This window comes from Neophocaena asiaeorientalis, unplaced genomic scaffold (genome assembly GCF_003031525.2).
Source record: "Neophocaena asiaeorientalis asiaeorientalis breed wild unplaced genomic scaffold, Neophocaena_asiaeorientalis_V1.1 scaffold150, whole genome shotgun sequence".
NCBI lineage: Eukaryota > Metazoa > Chordata > Mammalia > Artiodactyla > Phocoenidae > Neophocaena > Neophocaena asiaeorientalis.
This window is the reverse complement of record NW_020176571.1, coordinates 20,973,069-20,997,467: the sequence shown is the minus strand read 5'-3', so window position 1 is coordinate 20,997,467 and position 24,399 is coordinate 20,973,069. Positions and strand designations below refer to the sequence as shown.

General features: G+C 39.2%; 1 protein-coding gene across 3 annotated transcripts in view; it reads left to right on the top strand.

Annotated features, from left to right (window-relative positions):
* The window catches only part of ITPR2 (inositol 1,4,5-trisphosphate receptor type 2), a 520,017-nt gene that overhangs the window by 127,433 nt on the left and 368,185 nt on the right, over positions 1-24,399 (top strand). For all 3 annotated transcript variants that reach the window (XR_003001564.1, XM_024733221.1, XM_024733219.1), the window contains exons 10-13: positions 1,347-1,391; positions 13,117-13,268; positions 18,320-18,419; positions 18,954-19,114. Coding sequence is in view for 2 of the 3 variants with exons in the window: in XM_024733221.1 (XP_024588989.1) it covers positions 1,347-1,391; positions 13,117-13,268; positions 18,320-18,419; positions 18,954-19,114 (458 nt within the window). In the remaining variant the exon portion in view is untranslated. The remainder of the gene's footprint in view (positions 1-1,346; positions 1,392-13,116; positions 13,269-18,319; positions 18,420-18,953; positions 19,115-24,399) is intronic.

Below are 24,399 nucleotides of genomic sequence, written 5' to 3'. Positions count from 1 at the left end.
CTAAGCAGCTGGAAATATGTGGGCCAACAGGCAGCATGTGCAGAGCTCATGCTTTCTCATTGGAATGACCCCTAAACTCCACAGTCCAACCCAGAGACATGTGTTCTTTATTTTTTTTAACATCTTTATTGGAGTATAATTGCTTTACGTTGTTGTGTTAGTTTCTGCTGTACAACAAAGTGAATCAGCTATACACATACATATATTCCCTTATCCCTTCCCTCTTGTGTCTCCCTCTCACCCTCCCTATCCCACCCCTCTAGGTGGTCACAAAGCACCGAGCTGATCTCCCTGTGCTGTGTGGCTGCTTCCCACTAACTATCTATTTTACATTTGGTAGTGTATATATGTCCATGCCACTCTCTCACTTCGTCTCAGGTTACCCTTCCCCCTCCCCGTGTCCTCAAGTCCATTCTCTGTGTCTGCGTCTTTATTCCTGTCCTGCCCCTAGGTTCTTCAGAACCTTTTTTTTCTTTTAGATTCCATATATGTATGTTAGCATATGATATTTGTTTTTCTTTCTGACTTACTTCACTCTGTGTGAGAGACTCTAGGTCCATCCACCTCACTACAAATAACTCAATTTCATTTCTTTTTATGTCTGAGTAATATTCCATTGTATATATGTGCCACATCTTCTTTATCCATTCATCTGTCGATGGACACTTAGGTTGCTTCCATGTCCTGGCTATTGTAAATAGAGCTGCAGTGAACAGTGTGGTAGTATGAAGTACCGCGTGGTGAATGAGGGTTTTCTCAGGGTATATGCCCAGTAGTGGGATTGCAGGGTCGTATGGTAGTTCTATTTTTAGTTTTTTAAGGAACCTCCATACTGTTCTCTATCTCTCCATCTGTTTGAGACATGTGTTCTTGTTTGTTAGTTTAAATAGTCCTCATGCATTAGCTGACATAGCGGATATATAGATCCTCTTTTGCTTGACTTTCTTTTCTTGTGTGTTTAGCACGTGGAGCATGATCTTGAATCATTGTTAAAACTTTCCTTTGGTCTATTTTTAGAAATCGGTGTCTGCATTATTGGTCAATAGCAGATTTTGTGGTGGGCAAAATGAACTCTCTTGAATGCTTCTTAAGAGGTGGTGAGACTGTCAGCTCTCACTTGTTCAAAAATGTCAACTGTTTGATACAAACAAAGGCCATAAATTTGGCATTTTAACTCTTGTCTCCTGCACTAGGGTTTGAAGGTATTTACTAACCGTTTCTTTCTTAGCCTCTTTTTATGTTAAACTTAGTTAAATGTACAATAGTGTACTGGAATTAAAGATCACTGGTCTTGTTAATGTGCTTTTAATAGCAATTCAAAACTAGCTTTGTTTTTTTGTTTTTAGCTTAACCCTGATTATCGAGATGCCCAAAATGAAGGAAAAAATGTGGTGAGTAGAATTGTTTTTTTCCCCGTCGAATACAAGCATATTATTTATATTTTATATGAACACATTGAAAAGTTAGTAGAAAATTTGAAGACTAGGGCTCTGAGAGAGATTCTCCAAGTAGAGGCTGTGGATCGAAGATAAAAAGTAAATGATGATTTGGCTTAGATTATAAGAAGATGACCAGAAGTGGGTGTTTAGGGAGATTACCAGCAACTTGGAGGCCACTTATGATAGATTGCTGAAGGCAACTGGATTTGGGAGGTATGGTGGGTCTAGGTTTAGTTTTCAGAAGTTCATAGAAATTAGGAAGGAGGAATGGAATTGTGGCATAATATTAAAATAGGACAGCAGAACAATCCTTTTCAATTCAAAATAATTTGGTTTCTATTTATGGGGAGAAATTGAAGTGTTCAGTAACTAGATAATTCTAATTTCTAATAATCTACGGTGTGCTACTCAAAAAAAATTCGCAATCTTATTTTAAACCCAGTTTTCATTTAAAATACTTATTATTATTTATCCTGCTCATCTCATCATAATTTGGAAAGAATATGACTTAACAATGACAACATGATTTAATTCAATAAAAAATTCATAGGGGAAGGGAGTTACCAGTGGGGATGGGGGTGGGTTATGGGTGAAACTGTATGGTGATGGATGGCAACTAGACTTGTGGTGGTGACCACTTTGTAGTATATAAGATGTCGAATTGTTAATGCTGTACACCTGAAACTTATTAAAAAATTCAGAAATTCAGGATATTTTGATGTGATCCAAATAAAGCCTGGATGATGCACTGGATTTTTTTTTTTTTTTGGTGTTTGCTATTATCAATCATTTTTATTATTGTTGTTATATCAATATTTTTGATTACTTCTGCAGCTACTGTCCACTGCCCCATGGTGTCTACTGCCTTTTCTGTGTGTGACTCTCAGCAGGGCTGGATTTCTTTAAAAGCAATTTAGCCAGGTATTTTGATATAAAATAGACACAGTCTATCAGTCTATAATACAATTTTGTTAGGAATTTTGCCATCCCTTTTGGAATGGGTAGGTATTATTACTGCATCACCCCTAATTCTGCTCTTTGATAGAAACTGTTGGAACGTTTCATTAAAATGACTACTGTTTTACATTGGCGCACAGATTTACGTTTTAGGAGGATATGGGGCAGATGGATCAAATAAGAATTTCTGGACCCGAGTCAACCCTGTTTGACTCCTCTCTCCATATGATTATCATGTTTACAATAGAAATAAGCGAAGTATCAGGTCACTGACCCAGGTGAAAACTTTAATTTGTGTCAGAATGTCTTTAAATATAGAAGTAGGTTTGTTAGATCCATTGGATCTTTTATTTATGATTCAGTTTTATCCGTCTGTGTGGGCTTTTCTCCCCCTGGTTTTCAAATAGCTGTAGCAGGACTGTTGGGTCCTTACCTTCCTATGATTTAGGAAAATGCTATCAGTAGCCATGTTTAAAAAGCAAAGTGTGAACCATAGTTTCTTTGGTTCTTCCTATAAGCTTGTCAATGGTCTCAATGGTTTCCGGCCAGAGACCACCAGGAAAATACCCATACAAGTGGCGTTTATAACCCACTGCACGCACACTATGGGGAGCCGTGCTGCTTCTGAGTAAGAAGGTGTTATAAAAAACATCTTATAGGAATTGGGCTTGTGTGATTGATTTTGGGGAAGATTTAAAGAAGTGGGGCTTTGCTGTGGACGGGAATGCTGTTAGGAAGAGGAGGTATCTTAATACATTTTATCTGTGGGTAGGGCAGGCTAGGTCTGTAATCGCTAAAGAAGCAGCAGTCGCTCATATTTGCTAGAGGACAGTCATTTTTTGTGGCTTGAACAACGTTCACAGTCTGTCGGTGTTCAGATATGGTCAGGGAGTGGTGTTGTTTCGTCTTGATCCATTCCAGTCATGAAGTGACCTTGTCCGGTGTTGCTGTTTTGTGAAATTGTCCATATTCACCAGGAGAACACCATGGCCCAGCTTGAGTGTCAGGTCAGCTCCTAGCAACACCAAGGCCTGGCTCATCCACCAGGCCAGCTGTCGGATGTCGGGGACTGCTTTTCTCTTTGTCAAGGTTCATTTCCGTGATATTCTATGTGACTTCTTGAGCGTGCTGTCGAGACAGCGGAGCTCTACTGTAGCACCACCATGAACTTGTGTAGCCTTGGACAAGTCAGGTAGCTTTCCTGAGACTCATTTTCTTCACCTGTCTGATAGGATGAGGACGTTTGCCCTACATCTCTCACCTGCATGCCATGGGGATAAAATGCCAGCAGACAAATGGGAAACTCTCTGAATAAAAGATGTTAGTAGGCTAAAAATGTAAGTTGTTTCTATTCAAAGGTCATCATATCAAAGCTTCCAATTGTGCAATTGAATTAAATCTCTGGCTCATCTCCTTTTGGCTACACACCCTTTGGAGATGCTACCGATCATTCTGGGCAGAGCTGAGTGGGAGAATACAGTGAATGAAGGGTTATGGAGCAGCACAGAGCATATAAATAAGTAATAAATCCATGGTGAAGTTTACTCTGTGTTAATCAAGCTTTTGATTAGACTTGCTAAATATTTTTCCTTTGTATTCCGAAGTACAGTTTCTTTATCCTCCTCTAACGGTGAGAAAGAGGACTCTTCTGTTTAAGCAGTGTTACTAGCAATACTTTAATTGCATACAACATAGGTGGGATCGCTTTTGCTGTAGAATTTTATGACTGGATCTCATCTGTCATCTCAGAGACACATCCAACTGGAGACATCTGATTTCCTTCTCTCTAAAACCCCTAGCTTGAAAGTAAATAAAACTGAGAATATGGAACAGTAAAGCTAACAATATGGCTTCTCATTTTATACACCATTTACCATCTAGCAATGATGATGTTTCTGTCTAAAAAAGAAAACAGAGGAGCGTTTAGAGTGTAGCCTGTGAAAAATGAAATCAGTTTCCCAAAACAATGCTATCTCACCTCAGATCTGGGTTCCAGTAACACTGAGTTCCCTGGGACCATGCTAATTATTTTCTTTCCTAATTTTCCCTATGTTGTCTATTTAATATCCAGTTAATATTTTTCCTGTAATTTAGAAACCTTTATCAAATGTTGCCTTCCATTTTTGAAGTTTCAGAGGTTAATGGATAATACTGCTGAAATGAGGCGGAGTGTGTCAGAGCTCCCATTAAGATCCAAATAGCTGTATTTATTCTACAAAGAAGTCTATTATTTCCAATCTTACAAATGTACAGCATCCACAGGGACCCTGTAAATATTGGAACGGTATCAAGCCCAGCTGGGAACCTGAAAGTCGTTAGTTTTTTTCTCCGTGAAAACTGGCATCTTTTCAAATGGCTCTTTGAAGGAGATTTTTCTGGAATAACACCACCCATTTTAACATTACCTTATTTATGTGGAATGTGATCTGATTTTTCCAGGGAATGTCTTTTGTCTGTGCTGGGGATCCTCAGCCTCAGCAATACTGATATATTGATATTCGGGCCAGATCATTCTTGGTTGTGGTCGGGCTGTTCTCTGCATTGTAGGATGTTTAGCAGCATCTCTGGACTCTACTCACTAGAGACCAGGAGTGGTCTCCCTGTTCTCCGTCCCCCATCCCCCGCCCAAGTTGTGGCAACTAAAAGTGTTTCTGGAAATTGCCAAACGTCTCTGGGGAGCCAAACTCTCTCCCTTTGAGAACCATCCCCGTCTTTGTGCAAAAACATACGTTAAACAGAAATGTTCTAGAAAGCATGAAACTTTGCTGAAATAGACTTGAAAATTCTATTCTGTAGAATTTTTCTTTTGGGGGAGGGTACCAGATCCTGAAAGAAGACCCGCACATTTCTTTGTGTTTTACTATGTATTCATCAGTGGTAAGATGATAAGGAAAAGAAAGAAAAAAGGGTCATATTGGGAATTAGTTTGAGAGCACCCGATTGTCAAGGAACCGTGGCAAGAGAAGAAGGGTTTGCAGCTTTAAATGGCAGGGTTGTGTCTGTTCCATAAAGTCTGCAGTGAGAGCCCCAGAGGGTCTGGACCAAAACACAGATGCCTACACAAAGTTATGCTGCCGTGGCCACAGGTCTGAATCGGCCCTGAAAACGCAGACATTGTTTCTTACCGAATGTCTCTGGCTCTTCACAGCAGAATTGCTACGTGATGTCTCTGCTGAAAATGCGATGACTCACAAATGAGGCAACAGAGAAGGTGTAACAGGAGGCTCCCTGCTGTGCGCCGCGGGCAGGGCCCCCAGGAGCTAGAGAAGCTGGCGAGCCATTAGCATCCTCTGGCTTCTCATACGGGATTTTCAATTTGTATAATCTGCGAGGCTGTGTGCCTTTCCTTCCAAGTGAAAATGCTAGTTTTCTAAAAGCCCAGCAGACTAGGTTAACATTCTGCAGCCCTTCATTCCCTAAATTGAGAGTGTTTTGGAGACTGAGATGCTGTTAAATTTCACACCTGTTTAAGCTCTGTTGTACCTTAATGTCTTTTCATGATGCAAAGAGGGAGGGCAGTGTGCTTCTGTAATTCTCTGCAGAGAACTAGTGTTTTGGGGTCTTTTTTCTTACTTAAAAAGAGATGTGGGTTTGTAAACAAAAGCCACAAGCACACAATTTTGAACAGAACTGCCTTCATATTGTAGAAATATAATATTAATTTTCTTGATATTGAAGCTTGATCCATTTATTTAAAAACTGTATGCTTATAACTCATTATTCATATTTTATTATTTAAAAAATTCCAAGGGGCTGGCTTGAAGTTTACTGTCAAACTGCTATGACAGCTTGTTAAGCAAATTAACAGAGTACAAGAGATTAATAGCAGAATGCTTAAGACTATAGCACTGTTTTAAAAAACTTCTAAATGTGTTAGAAGCGCTTATTCACACATAAACAATTGTTATGCTATTTATAAATGGAACTTATCTATTCATTAAAGCTTTTTTCCTCAAAGACCTAAGCAAATTATTTGGGGGTACATTCCACTTATCCTAGGTAATTAAAATTAAACCACAGCTCTTAAATACTATGAGTAACTTAGAGTGACCTCTTTTAGCTAGCCCTAATAAGTGAGGTTTCTCTATGGAAAAGATTTTTATTTTTCACTGTAAGAGTGTCAAAATAGAGAGGTCTTTTGACTATTCTTATCAGGATCCCATGGGGAGATATTACCAAGGGGGATGGGGTAGGAGGGCAATCTCTTGGAACCCGAATCTGCTCGCCTTTTATAAGTCTAGAAAATTCATTTTATTAGCCTTTCGAAAGGGGGAAAAGGACAGTGCATACAGGAGGATTGATTCCACTAAATGAATCTCAAATGACTGATGTACAAACCACAGTGCCAACTGTCAGTTGCAAAGTAGATCTAAATCCTTGGGTCAGTTAGTGCATTTTCCCTGAAGGAAAATCTATATCAAAAGCTAAATTATGATTAGAAGATTGGCATGGAGAGCTCAGGAAATTAGATGACACACATGCCTTTCAGGGATATGGAATTCCTCCAGGAACACTGGAATACTAATTTGTTTCATCTACCCTAGCCTGCGGTGAGAGAAACTGTCAAATTCTTGTTCATTGACTCTCCGTTTGTTTAGGTTACATGCTTATCTTCTGTTAATAAAGCCTTTCTTCGAATATGGTTCAACGTAATTGATTAGATTTTATTTTCCTTAGCTAAAATCATATTTTAATTGTGCCTTTCTAATACTCCATTTAAACCACTTGTGCTCAAATCCCTGTGCCTACATATTCACAAAAATCCTTTGAGTTTTTTTCTACAACTGACTGATCTCGTCCATTATTTCTGCATTCTTACATTCTGAGGCAATCTTCCCTCACATGTATTAATAACACTCATTATGTTGGTGGTTCTTTCTTTTGGCTGCAGTAGCATTGCCAAATCCAGAAAAGAGCTCTTTCATAATATTTCTTTGTGACTGTAACTCTCCTCGTCTGTTTCCCCCCAAGTTTTCATGTTAAGATGTAATAAACAGCAAACTTCCTTTTCTTTCTTTTAGAATTAGCACTTCCTCTTCTTAAATCTCTCCCTTCCTCTTTCTCTGCCTTCTTCCTCATCATAGTGATTATTATCCTCAATTTCAGACGTCACCACCATTTTTACCATAGGGAAGGAGTTCATAGCTGCACGTGGTATTCTCCTGAGCCCTATGTAAGAAGATTGTGTAGATCTTCTTAAGACCTTCTTGACTCAGTTGTTTGGGGTCAGGCAGAAGTGTGATTCCTGTGTCACCATTACATTTCAGAGCCTTCATGGAAAACTGCTCCTTTGCTATCCATATCTTAGTATAACACCTGGATTTTCATGTTGAGCTGCATGGCAGAGATCAACGCAACAGCACACTTTTTTTTCATTGTTTTAGTTAGTTTGTTCATTCGTTTGTTCCTTCCCTCCCTCCCCCTCTGTCTCCCCGTCTCTCCCATCTTTACTCCCTCCCCCCTCTCTTTTCTTTTCTTTCCTCCCTTCCTTCAGTAGCTTTATTGAGATATAGTTTACATACCATAAGAATTCTCATGTTTAGAATTACAGATCAGTGGTTTTTAGTATATTCACAGAGTTGTAAAACCATAACCACTATCTAATTTTAGAACATTTTTACCGCCCCCAAAAGAAAGCCTGTATCCACTAGCAGCTCCTGGCAACCTGGATCTACTGTCTCTATGAGTTTGCCTTTTCTGGACATAGGTGGAATCATGCACTATATGGCCTTTCTTTCATGGCTTCTTTCACTTAGCATAATGTTTTTAAGGTGCATGCAGGTTGTACCATGTATCTGTACTTCATTCCTTTCATGGCCAAATAATATTCCATTTGGTGCATGTACCACATTTTGTTTATCCATCATTTGGATGATGGTTATGTCTACTTTCTGGCTTTTATAAGTAAAGCTGCTATGAACATTCAGTGCAAGTTTCTGTGGGGTCATATACTTTCATTTCTCTCGGGTAGATACCTAGAATTAGAATTGCTGGTTATATGTTTAACATTTTGAGGAACTGCCCAACTCTTCCTAAGTGGCTATACCATTTTGTGTTCCTCTAGCAATATATGAGTGTTACAATTTCTCCACATCTTAACGCTTGTTATTGTCTGTGTCTTTGACTATAACTATCCTAGTACATTTTCCTAATTAGTAATGATATTGAGCACCTTTGCATGTGCTGCTTGGCCATTTGTATGTCTTCTATGGAGAAATGTCGTCACATCCTTTCCTCAATTTTTATTTATTTATTTATCTATCTATTTATTTATTTATTTATGGCTGTGTTGGGTCTTTGTTGCTGTGTGTGGGCTTTCTCTAGTTGCGGCGAGTGGGGGCTACTCTTAGTTGTGGTGCACGGGCTTCTCATTGGGGTGGCTTCTCTTGTTGTGGAGCACAGGCTGTAGGTGCACGGGCTTCAGTAGTTGTGGCACGCAGGCTGTGTAGTTGTGGCTCTTGGGCTCTAGAGCGCAGGCTCAGTAGTGGTGGTGCATAGGATTAGTTGCTCCGTGGCATGTGGGATCTTCCCGGACCAGGAATCGAACCCATGTCCCCTGCATTGGCAGGCAGATTCTTAACCACTGCACCACCAGCAAAGTCCCTTCTCAATTTTTAATTGGGTTATTTGTCTTTACAGCTGTTCAGTTGTAAGTGTTCTTTATATATTCTGCATACAAGTCCCTTATCAGATATATAATTTACAAATATTTTCTCTATTTTTTTTTAATAGACACTTTTTAAAGAGAGTTTTAGATGCATAGCAAAATCCAGTGGAAGGTACAGAGGGTTCCCGCATACCCCTGCCAGCACACAAATACAGCCTACTATCAACATTCCTCACCAGAGGGGTACATTTGTTACACTGGTAAACCTGCCTTGACACATCATTATTACCCAAAGTTCATAGTTTACATTAGGGTTCTCTCTCAGTGTTGTACATTCTATCAGTTTGACAAAAGTATAATGATATGTATCCGCCATTATAGGATCATACAGAACAGTTACACTGCCTTTAAACTCCTCTGTGTTTTTCCTATTCATCCCTCCCTCCCCCAATCCCTGGCAGTATATTCATAGTATATTTTTATTGTGTCCATAATTTTGCTTTTTCCAAATATCATATTTGGAATCACACCGTGTGTAGCTTTTTCACACTGGCTTCTTTCAAGATGCATTTAAGGTTTCTTTGTGTCTTTTCATAACTTGATGGCTCATTTATTCTTAGTGCTGAATAGCATTCCATTGTTTGGATGTCCCACGGTTTATTTACCTACTCACCTACTGAAAGATTTCTTGGTTGCTTCTAAGTTTTGGCAGTTATGAATAATGCTGCGGTGCAATTTTTTCTGTGGAAATAGCTTTTCAGTTCATTTGGGTAAATAACAAGGAGCATGATTGCTGAATCATATGGTATGGAATGTGTTTTGTTTTGTAAAACCACTAAACTGTCTTCCATGGTGGCTGTACCATTTTGCATTCCCACCAGCAATGAATGAGAGTTCATGTTGCTCCACATCCTCGTCAGCATTTGGTGTTGTCAGTGTTTTGGATTTTGGCCATTCTAATAGGTGTATATGGTATCTCATTGTTTTGAGTGATATCTCATTAGAGAATTTGCTATTCCCTAATGACATTTGATGTTGAGCATCTTTTCATGTATATATTTACCACTTGTATGTCATCTTTGGTGAAGTGTCTCTTCAGGTCTTTTGCCCATTTAAAAATTGGATTATTTGTTTTATTATTATTGAATTTTAAGAGTTCTTTGTATATTTTGGACACCAGTTCTTTATCAAATATGTCTTTTGCAACAGTTTTCTCCAAGTCTGTGGTTCATCTTCTCATTCTTTTGAGAGTGTCTTTCACAGAGCAGAAGAAACCCGTTTTCATGAAAACCAGTTTATCAATTATTTCTTTCATGGAAATTGCCTTTGGTGTCATATTTTTCTTGTACACTGCTATTTTTCTTCTAGTGTCCACACTCACTTCCCTTTCTTTCTCCCTCCCTCATTCCTACTTTCTCGTTCCAGCTATTTCTCTTTCTTTAGACTCTTTCTCCCAACCCACTGTGAGAGTTGAAATATAGGAAATAAACAAAACTGTAGAAAGACTGTCTAAACTTCAGTAGGGAATAATTAAAGACTAATGTTTTCAAGACCCAAAGGAGTAAATTACAAGTTATAGTATTTCACTAGGCTAGCTGCTGCCGGAGATTTATTTGGAAGAAGTCTTTTTAGCTCACAGATGATCTATAAAGATCCCTCCCAAGCTTGATATTCCATGATTCTAAGCTGTTATGTTACCCAGGCAGCCTTCTTTCCCGACTTATTTGTCTGGCCAGACTACTCTTATTGGGTTATTAAAAGACATTTAGGTTTTCCTCTCTCAGGATATGACGGTGTTTTTGCCCTTCAAAGACTGTTGTCTTTAGTTCACAGACTTCCATGCCCTCAACACAGATCACTGTGAAATGGGTCTCCTGACCCATGAGAATTTTTTCAGAAGACCTTAAGAAGGTTCTTTTTTTAAAAAATAAGTTTATTTATTTTATTTATTTATTTTTGGCTGCATTGGGTCTTCGTTGCTGTGCACGGGCTTTTCCCAGTTGTGACGAGCGGGGGCTACTCTTTGTTGCGGTGGGCGGGCTTCTCATTGCGGTGGCTTCTCATGTTGTGGAGCACGGGCTCTGGGCGTGTGGGCTTTGGTAGTTGTGGCATGCGGGCTCAGTAGTTGTGGCTCGTGGGCTCTAGAGCACAGGCTCAGTAGTTATGGCGCACAGGCTTAGTTGCTCCGCGACATGTGAGATCTTCCCGGACCAGGGCTCGAACCCGTGTCCCCTGCATTGGCAGGCGGATTCTTAACCACTGTGCCACCAGGGAAGGAGGTTCTTAACCGTGAGTTCATGCCTGCCCTTTGAGGAGTGACTAATTCAGTGCTTAAGGGCTGCAGACCAGGCTGCTGGCTTTGGTTAATTTGGACTGAGGCATGGCAAGTTGAATATGGGGTTGAGCATTCACTATAGCACCCACTGCTCCCCTTGCCTTCCTCTTCCCCCCTCCTTTTTCCCTTTTTATTCCCTCCTCTCCACTTTCTCTCCCTCCTTCCTCTCTCCCTCTTCTTCCCTCCCCCTTTTTCTACTCTGGTCCTCCCCGCTCTCCATCCTCTTTCCTTCGCTCCTTCCCTCATCCTTCATCTCCTGTAGGTAACTGCACTCATGTCTTTATTTAAAGGAAATAATGCTCATCTTCCTCGCTCTTAAACTTGTGGTAAGATTAGTGAGAACAGTCAAGGGAATGGTTTTGGTATTGTGAGAACTTTTGTATCAATTCAGAAGTGGGGTTTGCTTACTGCTTTTGTATATCCTTCTCTCCTATTTCCCTATACTCACTTCTAGTGTATAGTAAGTTAAGTATACCTTTTTCTGATGAATGAACACAGTTCACAGTTGCTGGTAAGAAACAACTGTTATGGGGGTTAAACCACCTGGGGAGAATTTTCCAGACCCCTGTCTTCATATAAGTCTGAGCTTATATCTCTGCAGAAAACATATAAATCAGAGATGACAAGAGCTACCAGATACTGCTAGCCTATGTGAGATTTAGCAGATAGCAATCCTGTTCCTTCCTAAGAACACTGGCAGTTCCTCTGCCCATTCAGTTAACTGGTGCTACCAATTTGTGCACCATTTACAGAAGACACCAGCATGAAACTGCAAGGGTTCACTGATCCAAGGAAAATGATTTTCACAGTCTTGGGATGGAGCTTCAAGTGAATGTTTTGGAATGACCAGGTGTAGTATTTCACTGTCATGGCAGCCTTTAAAGAAATGCTTGTCTTTGGATATGGATGGCTTTCATTTGCCTTTGAGCATCCCTTCCCACCTATTTTCTTTCAACTACCTGTGATGGTACAATGACAGTTTTTCTCTCTCATTTTCAAATTTGATTTGATTTAATAATTATATATAAGTAATTATATTTATGTACTTTACTACCAAACTTATATTACATTTGCTGTATCATGTTTTGGTTTTCTTATACATCAGATTCTTCCATGGGACGCTGGAACTTGGGGAAGTTCGAGTGAAAATACATAATCATCAGTCTTGTGTTGTTTTTTGCTTAAAATGGTGGGAGTGTGCTAGAAATATTGACTGAGTTTCACATCATCTGAAGGCTTCTATTCCATTTGATTTCACTTTATATGCCATTATAGTATGTTCTGGGATCTAATGGAATGAGCTGATGAACTGAATGGGAATGTTGCTGTTGATTTCCCCTCCCCCCAATTAATATCCCAATGATTTTTGGGAGTTAGGCAGGAACTCTGAAACATTTCCATGCTTACTCTTTAATTTATGAACTCTAGATGATTCAACACACTACTTCTTCTCTGTGTTTGTTTTAAATGTGGAATGGTCAAAATTACTACTGTGATAATAGGTTTAATACCAGGGAAGGGATCAAAACTATTGTGACTCTTAGTGCCTTGATAATTTGCCCAGGTCAAATCACCCCTCTGGGATGTGTGACTTATCACTCTTAATAATAATCACCTGAAAGGCTCTCAGACCCGATCTGCTCTTTCTGGATGATGTGAACTGGACATCACTATAATCCAATGAAGAAATAAATGCAAATTTAAAACTGATCTTCCAATTAATTGGAGAGTTTAGTAAGAAACATATAAAAGTAAAAAACCTTGTACTTCCTCAACAGAGAGACGGAGATCTTCCAACTGCAAAGAAGAAACGCCAGGCAGGGGAGAAGATCATGTACACTTTGGTCTCAGTCCCACATGGAAATGACATTGCATCCCTTTTTGAACTGGATGCCACAACTCTTCAGAGAGCAGACTGCCTGGTCCCAAGGTAAAAAAAAATATGGTTAAACAATAGTGTTTCTCTGAATAATTTTACTGGCAGGTAAGGAATAAAAATCATAATCTTAGTATAATTTTTGTGATATAAAGAGAGCAAGCATAAGTGAAGAACAAGAGTTAAAAAAAATCATTCCTCTTTTGTGAGTAGATTAACATAGTTTGTTTTATTCTTAAAAATAATTCAAATGTGCAGGAGAAAAGAAATTCTGAAAAATTCATAAGAATCATTTATTCTTATTACTTATATGGCCTGTGGTTACTAAAATAAAAAATGATCTAGAAGCATTTCCATTAACAGTCATGGCATTTATTTTTATTATGTCAAATTAAAAATTTCATTCACTCATCATCCACTTGTTCATTTATTGAGTCATTCAGTCAACAAATCTTTTTTAAAAAAATTATTTTATTTATTTGGCTGTGTTGGTTCTTAGCTGCAGCACTCCGGATCTTTGTTGTGGCATGTGGGATCTTTTGTTCTGGTGCACGGGCTCCTTGTTGTGGTGCACGGGGCTCCTTGTTGTGGCCCACGGGCTTCTCTCTAGTTGTGGTGCGGGCTCCAGAGTGCGTGGGCTGCTCCTTTTGGCATGCGGGCTTCTCTCTAGTTGTGGCAGGGGCTGCAGAGCGTGGGCTCAGTAGTTGCAGCATGTGGGCTTAGTTGCCTCACCGCACGTGGGATCTTAGTTCCCCGACCAGGGATCAAACCCGTGTCCCCTGCATTGGAAGGTGGGTTCTTAAGCACTGGACCACCAGGGAAGTCCTTCCGTCAACAAACCTTTATTGAACATCAATTCCATTCCAGGCATTGCCCTTGGCCTTGGGAAGAAAACCATGAGCAAACTGGTTATGAACTTAAATTCAGATGGGAGTGGGAGGCAATAAACAAATAAACATAAAATATAAGGTCAGGTAATAAGAACGCTTTGAAGAAAAATTGAAGAGTATGGGGAGTTTTATTATGAGACCTCTTGATTTAGGACATTCGAGAAAAGATCTGAATGATTTGAAGGGTCAGATCCTCTCCATATGGGAGAAGTGTTTCAAGCAGCAGGAACACAAAGTGGAAGAATCTTGAGATTTACTAGGTGTCCTGAAGGACCAGCTAAGAGACCAGTCGGCCCCCAGTGAGGGAGGGGAAAGGAGACTGTTAATGAGGGAGTCAGAACTTAATGTAAGAGAGTATTTTACATTCTTTCACTTCGATTTGATTATTTTAATTAAGATTTTTTTGTTTTGCCTAGAGCTGTCTGCTTTCCAACAACAGCACTCTGATGTGATCTCTAGATGCATAGAGGAGTTTTGCCCATATATTCAGGTCTAGTGGAATGGTTCTAAATTGTCCTTGGTACAGCACGGTTGTCTCGGCCTTGGGCAGATGGCAGGGGTGAGGCTGAAGGTACCTGCTCAAAATGCAGACATTATTGTGTAGGTTACTTTCAGGGGAGGTAAGAAGTTGCTGTACTAACACTGCCAAGAAACACTGCTCCTTGGACTTCCTCGGCTGTTTCATGGCTGTTCTCATTCATGAGAAATGTAGCTCAGTACACGGCCATACCACCCTGAATGTGCCCAGTCTTGTCTGATCTTGGAAGCTAAGCAGAGTCGGACCTGGTTTATACTTGGATGGGAGAAATGTAGCTGAATCTTGGCCTTATATGAGCCATCTCCCACTCTGTTGAACCAATAGAAGCCTGTAAAGAAATACCCTCTGAAGGTTTGGCCTGATGCAGGTCTTTGACCTTCTCTTCTGAGTATTGCATCTTAATAAATCCTTACTCTGACTATGCATTTTAGATTTTAACTCAGCAAGAATAGAGTCCTTCTTGAACTCTAACCAAGAAAGTTTGCTTAGGGAAATGATAGAAAGATCTTACTCTAATGTGACTAGACCCGAGACAAGCCCCTGAGCCTCACTTTATATGGCAGGTTTCATCTATTCCTATTTCAGAACTGCTGAAGCCCTTCTCAGTATCGAACAGAATTTTGTATTAACATAGATTCACTTGTCATTAATTGTTTTAAAGCTAACACTAATTAACACTTAATAATGGCTACTATTATGACTCTGAAGTGCTGGCTGTGTGCTAAGCACTGTGTCAGCTTCTTTATAAATGTCTTATTTAATGCTGGCAGCAACTCTTACAGATCAGGAACTAAGGACTTAGAGCAGTGCTTTTCAAGTTGGCTCTAAACTGGAATCACCTGGGCAGCATTGCGCCCTCTCCATGCTCTGGCCACACCAAGACCAGTGAAATCAGAGTCTTGGGGGCAGGAGGCAGGCTTTACTTTTACAAATCAGTACCCAGGTGATTCCAATGCGGGGTGAAATCCTTCTCAAACTTGACACTCTGTAATCAGTGCTTCTCACACTTGAATGTGTACTGAACCACCTGGGGATCTCATGGCAGCTCAGATTCTGATCTGCTTGGTCTAGGGTGGGGTCTGAGGTCTGCATTGCTAACAGACCCTCAGATAATGCTGATGCTCCTGATTCGTGGACTAGACTTTTAAGTATCAAGGGCTTGGAGCAGTGGCTCCCAGTCTTTGGTGCGCGTTGGAATATCTGGGGATCTTTAAAAAGTACTGATGCCTCCTCTGACTCCCAGACATCCTGATTTAAATGGTGTGCGGTGCAGCTTGGGCAATAGGGTTGTAAAAAGCTCTCCGGGTGATTCTAACGTGTAGCCAAGTTGGGGAACCACTGGCTCAGTGTGATTAGGTTGATTGATCCTTGTCAAGCTCATGAAGTGGAATTTGATCCTGGATTGTGTGAACTCAAAATCTGTACTCTTAACCACTATGCTACTGTGCCTTCATAGTTCAGACATTCAGATTATATCGAGATTTTAACAATGGATTTATGTGCTGTGGGTCCTAAAGAGTTACTCATTTCCAAAATTCTTGGAAATTGCGGGTTATTATGCTCAAGTATAGTCTCTTTAGCTTGGAACCCAGCCATCTAGGTTGACTCCATAAGCAGCTATAGAAGGTCCAGGAGTAAGAATAGGGGGAACGACACAGAGCTGAATAAGCTATGGCCCCACTTTCCAGATGCTTAAAATATCAATACAGTGAGGAAGATAACTGAGTCCAAGTGAGATCTCCTGTATAATTCCATGCAGAAGATAAGTGGTAATACAGAGGTATATCAGGATTGGACCTTTGCTGATTATTTGGACAAGGATTGGACCTTTGCTGTTTTAGATTTTTGAAACAATCTCTTTTTCTTTTTTTGCACTTAATTTATTTGAAACTTTGTTCACGTCTTGCTAAAGCATTCTAATATTTCGTTCCAAGTGTGATAGCGGTATAGCGGGCACCGCTGTGCAGGGCAACAGAACATCTATTACAGACATACCGTGTTTCACAGTGCTTTCCCCTGGAACAGCAGACTCTATACTTTCTGGTGGCATTTTTTTTAGTCCTGTGGGTATTATTTCCTCTAGAATATGTTCTTTTATTTTACCTGGTGGTCCACAAGGTGGATCTTTGCGGGGGTCTCTTTTAGAAACACCACGAGAGGGATCAGGTGTGGGACTACCACTGCATTCACCAAAATGGTCAGTTACCCATTCTCTAGCTACTGCTAACAAAAATTGCTTGTAAGACATTTTATTCAGTGCATTAACTCAGTCTCTATTTTATCTACTTTTATGAATGAGAAGAATCGTGATGTTTGAGAATGAATCTCTTTCCCTGAAGTCCTTGGCGTTTTATTTGATTTTCTCTTATTGGCCTTAATGCTTTCTGCCTCATGTTATATGATTTATTTATCTTATCTTTCCTACTGAACTTTCAGCAACTTGAAGGCAGAGAACTTACCTCAGTGGTTTTCTTTTAATAGATACTTTATCCATTTTGTTAAAGAAATAATGATAATAGATTCACCAAAAAATGATAATATTTGAGCTGGATGAAGCTCTAGCTGTCCTTTCTTATGCACTCTCTCTCAATTCACATATAGTTGATTCTTATTATTTCTGGAACATGAATTAGCAAATACTGACCCATTGCTTCTAAGGGAACTGCAGAGTTAGGTTCCTGCAAGCCTCTGGGCACAATATTTTTGTCAATCAATCAATACTCAACCTTATTTTACATGTGTTTTTGTTTAAAGACACCTTATTTAATATATATTGTTTCATTAGCGTTGAATTCACGGCCATCATCACTATAACTCATGCCTGAATGAAGCATCTCTTATATGAGTTATTTTCTCCGTAATGCACATCACAGTCTTGCTCTATAGGAACACAAGACAGCACTTCAGCACTATGCTTAGGACTGTTTTAAACGATGAATTCACTAACAATAGATAGTGAAAAGCATGGCGCCAAACAGACCACAGAAAGACACTTGTTGACAGTATGAGAGCGGAAACAAGAAGGAAGAGGATCGTGTTGTTCAGCCTCACTGGGAATGTGAGTGGCAGGGAATCAAATTTTTTGCCACTCTGTGTATGTCTGAGAATGACTTCCAAAGTGACCCAAGTATTGATTTTGGGGTTACGGATAAATTTTTGTGAGTAGGCAAATTCACAGGTATGGAATCTGCGATTAATGAGGATCCACTGCACTATGTACTTTTACGTGCAGATGATTAAACCACAAAAGGGACTACAATCAGACAGCAGTTTTAACTCAGATGGTTACACAGTCAGTGCTTCTTACTCTAGTATGCACCAGAATTGCCTGGAAAGGCTGGTAAAATCCTGTTGGATCTCACCCTCGGAGCTTCTGATTCAGTGGACTGGGATGAAGCCTCAGAATTTGCATTTCTAACCAGTTCTTAGGTGATGCTGATGTTGCTGGTCCAGGGACCAGATTTTGAGAACCACTGGTTTTATGTAATAATACTGCATGCTTTGAAATAGCCTATAGTTCAGATATTCCCCTTAAACCAGACTGATCTGCACTTGAGTCAGTTACTAAGTCTAAAAATATATTTATATTCGTATCATGTATGAAACTGGTAAATACGTTGATATGTAAGTGTGCTAATTTTTTATAATCTGTGTTTTTAATACTATCTTGCTTTTAGGAATTCGTACGTTCGGTTAAGACATTTATGTACAAACACGTGGGTAACCAGTACTAGCATCCCCATAGATACAGATGAAGAGAGGCCTGTTATGTTGAAGGTAAATGTTGCTGAGAATGGTTTACTTTTCAGCCAGATGTTGTGTGAATAGGATTAGGGGGTGACTGACATGTTCTTACACTTGAGCTTCACCAGTATTAGAGATTATTGCAATTAATTTCATCAGGCACTCGTGCCTACCAGTTGCTTTAGGTAGCTGAACTTAGAGGCTAGACTGCAGCCGGGCTGTGATTCAGGAAGATGTAGCAGAGATACCAAAAGAGTGGGAGTAGCATATAGAACGGGAAGAAGATTCTAGGAGGGCATTTCCTCTCCTCTGTTGAAACTGAAGCAAAGAACACGTGTGAAAGGGATACATTTCTAGTCGGGCTTTGAAAACAAGGCAGGAAATGGGCACGGGAAATCTGTGTCCCTACAGCTTTTCATAGTGGATGATGCATGTAGGAATTACTGTGTTTGGATTCTCTACTCCTGTTTTATATCTCTTAAACAGTACTAAGATGTGTTAGTAGTTGAAGAATATTGCATAGTTATTTAGTAAAACAACTAATCTTAGTGGAAAAACACATTGCAGATCGGAACTTGCCAAACAAAAGAAGATAAAGAAGCTTTTGCCATTGTGTCCGTCCCGCTGTCTGAGGTCCGAGACTTAGACTTCGCCAATGACGCAAATAAAGTGCTGGCGACCACAGTTAAAAAGCTGGAAAACGGCACAATAACTCAGAATGAAAGGAGGTTAGTGACTTTTAAAATGACTTTTAAATCATAGAGTCAGTTGTCAACTCTTGCAGTAGACCTCAGGTGAATGAATGACTCTAAGGGAATATGTAGAATGGTCTCCATAGCAGCACACCTGCTTCTGAATGAGCAGATCCCGGTGAGTGAATGAAAATGGTGACATTAAAATCTGGTGGAATATTTACTTTTTCCATTTTATAGCTTGGCTTGAACACAGTTGTTTTTAGTTACTTTCTGGTCCTTCCTTTTAAATGTTTCGTAAGAGATGCCTTTTGCTGCACTTGATTTGATATTTGAGTTGGGAGTTCTAAAGGTCCTAAAAGAGGTTTTATGTTTTTCTCTTCTTACTTATTCAAGATACATTTCTCTGCACAAGTACCACGAAACAAGCATGTTATATAATACCAGCAAACAATCTGCAAAGTGTACCTCTCTGCCCTTGTAACTGCCTCAGAGAAACTGGATCTTTGATTCTTCAACTCTGGTTTTGGAAATAAGTGAGACAGAGAATGATACTGATAGCTATCAATCATTTCATCCCTAATTTATGTTGGTACCATGTTAGGCACCATAAATATATTTCTCTAGTCCTTCAAACAGCCCTGAGATGGACATTACTCCCATCTTACATAAAGGAAAATTGAAAGGTTAAGCAAATTAGGTAAGGTCACACAGTAAGTGGGGGATTTAATCACGTGAGGTTTTAAAGTCCACAGGTTTCCAACACACCAGAGCACAAGCATTGTCTGTATTTCTCCACTTCATGGTCTGCTATATACCTTTCAATTTGAACAAGAAAAGGCTATTTACCAATTTCCCAAGCATTCATACGTTGGAACTCTCATACACAGCTGGTGAGATGATAATTGGTATAAGCACTTTGGGACATAGTTTGACAGTAATGAGCAAAGTTAAAGAAGCAGTCTCTCCTCATGTAAGTGGAATCACGTAGTGTTTGTCCTTCTGTGACTGGCTCGTTTCACTAAGCATAATGTCCTCCGGTTTTATCCACATTGTCACATGTGACAGGATTTCCTTATTTTTAAAAATTGAATAATATTCTTAGGACAGTTTTCTTGTGCAAACTGTCAAGATGCTGAATGAAATAGGTGTGTACAGATGGAGAGGGAGGGTGCAGATTGCTGACATTAAAGTATTGACCTCCACATTCTGGTTCTCCTAATATCACAGCTGTGGGGAGTCAGAACCGAGAGAACGGCCGACTGCATGATTTGGTTCATTTTCTTACCTGCATATGTAATCTTCGGATGATAATAAAATAGATTATAGAAAAACTGAAAAAAAAGTTGAATAATATTCTATCATAGGTGTATATTGCATTTTCTTTATGCATTCATCCATTGATGGACATTTAATTTCCATATTTGGCTGTTGTTAATAACGTTGTAAAATAACTCATAGAAACAGAGACTAGACTGGTGGTTGCCAGGGGCTGGGGGGAGGGAGAAATGAGGAGTTTCTGTTTAACGGGTATGAAGTTTCATTTATATGAGATGAAGGTCGGCTGTACAACATTGTTCCTGTAGTTAACAATACTGTATATGCACATAAACATTTAAAACGGTAGATCTCATGTGTTCCTAACACACATGCATGCGTGTGCCTGCGCACACACAATCACACACACACACACACACACAAACACACACAGAAGCAAGTAGTCCATGACTTACCAATTCTGCTCCTAGGCTGAACATTCTTGAACATCTGTCCAAAAGAAGTTTCTATATGTGTGCACCAGGACACATTTAAGAATGTTCAGCCTTAGTCTAAATAACCCCAAACTGAAAACTGTTAAATGTCCATCACCAGTTGAATAGGTGAATACAGTTTTGGTATCGTCATATGGTGGAATACATATATAACAATGAAAATACATGACCTACATCTATGTACAACTACATGGATAAATCTAATATACTTTAGATTGAGTGAGAACAGGACACAAATGTATTCAGCCTAAGATTATTTGTAAAGTCCAAAATCAAGCAAAATTGAACTCTTTGGGGTTTAAGAAATTGGCAGAACTATAAAGAAACGCAAGGAAAGAATTGTCACAGAAATCAGGATGGTGTTCTCAGGGGGAGGGATTGGAGGAGACTTTTTCAGTGTTCCACTTCCTACTCTGCGTGGTGGCTTGATAAGGTTCACATGGTAAGCATTCCATAATGAAACACATGTTTTATGAACTTTTAGATCTCTGTCTTACAATACAAAGGAACAGAAAAATCCAAGTTGCTTCCTTCCAGCCCTGTCAATAGAAAAAGTCATAAATATGCAAACCAGTGGAATAGTTATTTCTCAGCTTCCTCTGTTCTTACCTCTGTTTCCCCCCTAACAAACCTGCATTTGAAAACCACTCTTGTGTATGCAATCGACCTCCAACCCCGTCGGGTGAAATGAATAAAGGCCACAAGCTGAAGCAGCTGCTCCCCTGTTCTGGACGACAGATAATTAAATATCAGAACTAAATTGTGACAGGCAATGGAATCCCATGTGTAGATACCACTTTTTTTATGTCTGTTATTTAGCTATTAACTCTGCTTTTGATGAATCTGTTTCTTTGTCTCTGTCATTGTCACATATGCGCAGAAATTTCCTCAGCCTCGCTAAAAAGTCTCCCTTGCTAAGTATTAAGGTGTTCCTTGAAGAAAAGGACAAATAAAGATTGATTATGAGCACTCCGCCATTGCCGACTGTAACTCTTCTTCAGTTACTGCCGGAGAGAATCTTAACCTCTCGAGATGTTTTCTCAGGAAGGTGGTGGACCAGGACTGACCAGGGATTGTGCATTTTTATTCCGCCGCTATTTTAGAGTGAAAAACATCATAGCAAAAAGAAGGTCTTGCCTGAGAAATAGGAAGTTGCAATGATTGATCTTCATTTAGTAATTTCCAAAAAGCTACCTGCCATCAAAACTCATTCAAAGCTGCCTGTCAGTACAGGGGAGCTTATAGGCTTAGTTGAATGTGTTTATATTATTTTCTCAGTTTTAGAATTTGATATAAAATTCTTTCTGAAAATTCCACACAACTCTGACTCCCTCCCCTCCCCAGAGAATGAAGTTATTATTAGAGATTCTTTTACTCAAAACCACGAAGAATGTTACAAGGTCAAAGGGAACATGTTAGAACATAGGAGATCTGTCTGAAAATGTCTGTATTGTTCCAATCCTTCCTCCCCCACCTCTGCTCCCCTTTCATTCACCCCAGGAGTGGGCTCCAGAGGCACAGCTCCTGTGTTGTGCTCCAAGATCCTCAACCTCAGATATTTTTTTTCGTGGAATTTTCTTCTGCATAGCTGCACCAGCAAAATAGACAGTATTGGGAACACATTGGGGTGGGAGAGGAGAGAGGATGGAGGTGGGTAAATCCGTTCAGAGCTGGAGGAGGTGAGTCGTGGACCACATTTTACTTCTGAGGGTACAGAAAAAGAGGTGGGGTTCCTCTGCTGCCTTTACAGTTCAGTGTCCATTTGTTTTCAGTGTTACTGAACTCCTGGTCCATGCCAGGCACTGGGCACTGCAGCGTGTGTACACACAGTGCCAATGCAGTGGTGAACAGCCCAGACCCCAGCCAAGTCTTTCTGCAATTTGGGGGCTTGAGCACTGGTTCGAATTCCTCGTGATAGGATTTCAGGATCTAGAGCAGGGGTCATCCAACATGTGATCACCAGATCAGATGTCCTGATTCAAAGTTAATATTTTCCTAGAGCAGCATCATCTCCCCTTGAATTTTTATTTGCCTGATGCTACTATCTTGACAACAGCTAACTTCTGTTTAGTGTTCGACTAGATGTCTTTTTTTCAATATCCATTTGTTTCAGATTTCCCGGTCATTTTGTTTTGTTATTGTCTCTTGTGAGCGGCTGAGAGCTGGATTTTTAAAATCTAATCTGATAGTCTATTTGAATTTGCTAAAGTTTAATTACTTTGCATTTGATAAATAATGTGTTTGGACTTAATACCTATGGGTATCTTATTTTGTTATTTTCTTTCTTTAGTGTAGCTTTTTTTCTCTCTTCCTCCACTTCTTTCTTGCTTTCTGTTAGATTGATGAAGTTTTTATTTTCTCCCTATTTTTCCTTTTCTTCTACTGGTTTAAAAGCTATAGATCATATTTCTATTCTTTCGCAAGTGCCCTTATGTTCTTGTCATACATTTCAACTATATATTCTTTCTTACAAAACTTGAAGATATTAAATATTTCTTTCTCTCATGGTAGAAAAATGCCTCAGAATGCTTTAATTGTACACTGACATTCTACCTCCCATCTTTTTTTGGAATAGTTGTCTAAAACCATAGTTCTGTGTTTATTCTTTAAATTACTTGTGTCACGTAAATTATGATGTATCACTTTTTATTACTGAAAATCCAGTTCCTAAAAATTTCTTTTAGTTATTAATTATATTTCTTAATGTATTTTACCTCTTGTTCTGCTTGCTTTTATTTCTTGCATCTCACTTCTCTCTGGGTTCACTTTTCTTCTTGCTGAAATTTGTTCTTTAGTCTATTCAATGAGGTTATAAATCTTACTAATCTTCATGTATGTGAGAATGTCTTTATTTTTCCTCCTCTCTTAAGTGATACTTTATGTATGGAATGCTAGCTTGACAGTTCTTTTTTTTTTAGTATTTTAAAGTTGTAATTTAATTATTTTCTATTATCTCTTGTTGCCATTAAGAATTGTTATTCTTTATTGGCATTTTTCTTTACTTTCTGATAATTTTCTGTTTTTTTTTCCCTTTGTCTTTGATGTCCTAAAATTTCACTACAATGTGTTTACAAGTAACTTTTATTTTTGTTTTTCCCACTTGACATTTAGGGTATGCTTTTGATCAGAATACTTAAGTCTTCCTTCAATTCTGGAAAATTTTCAGCCATTTTCTTTCAGGTATTACTTCTTTGTCTTTTCCTCTTATCTCTCTTCTGGAACTCCTATTAGGTGTACGTTGGATCCTCTTAATTCATCTTCTTTATCTTTTAAATTTCCTTTTATAATTTGCCTTTTAGAATCTGTTGCTTTCTGGATCGATTTTTTTCAATACTCTCTATATTGTAAGTCACTACTTTTTCTTAGAATGTGTGTATAATAGTTTACCTTCATGAATTATATTTTTATTTAAATGATTATAATTTTATTTCTCAGATTTCTATTGATTCTTTTGCATAGCCATCTTTTCTTCATTTGTATATGCCCTCTTTTATATATGTTGTCTTTTTTGGTATATAGTTATTTTCTTTGTCTCTTTGAGGGTTGGAA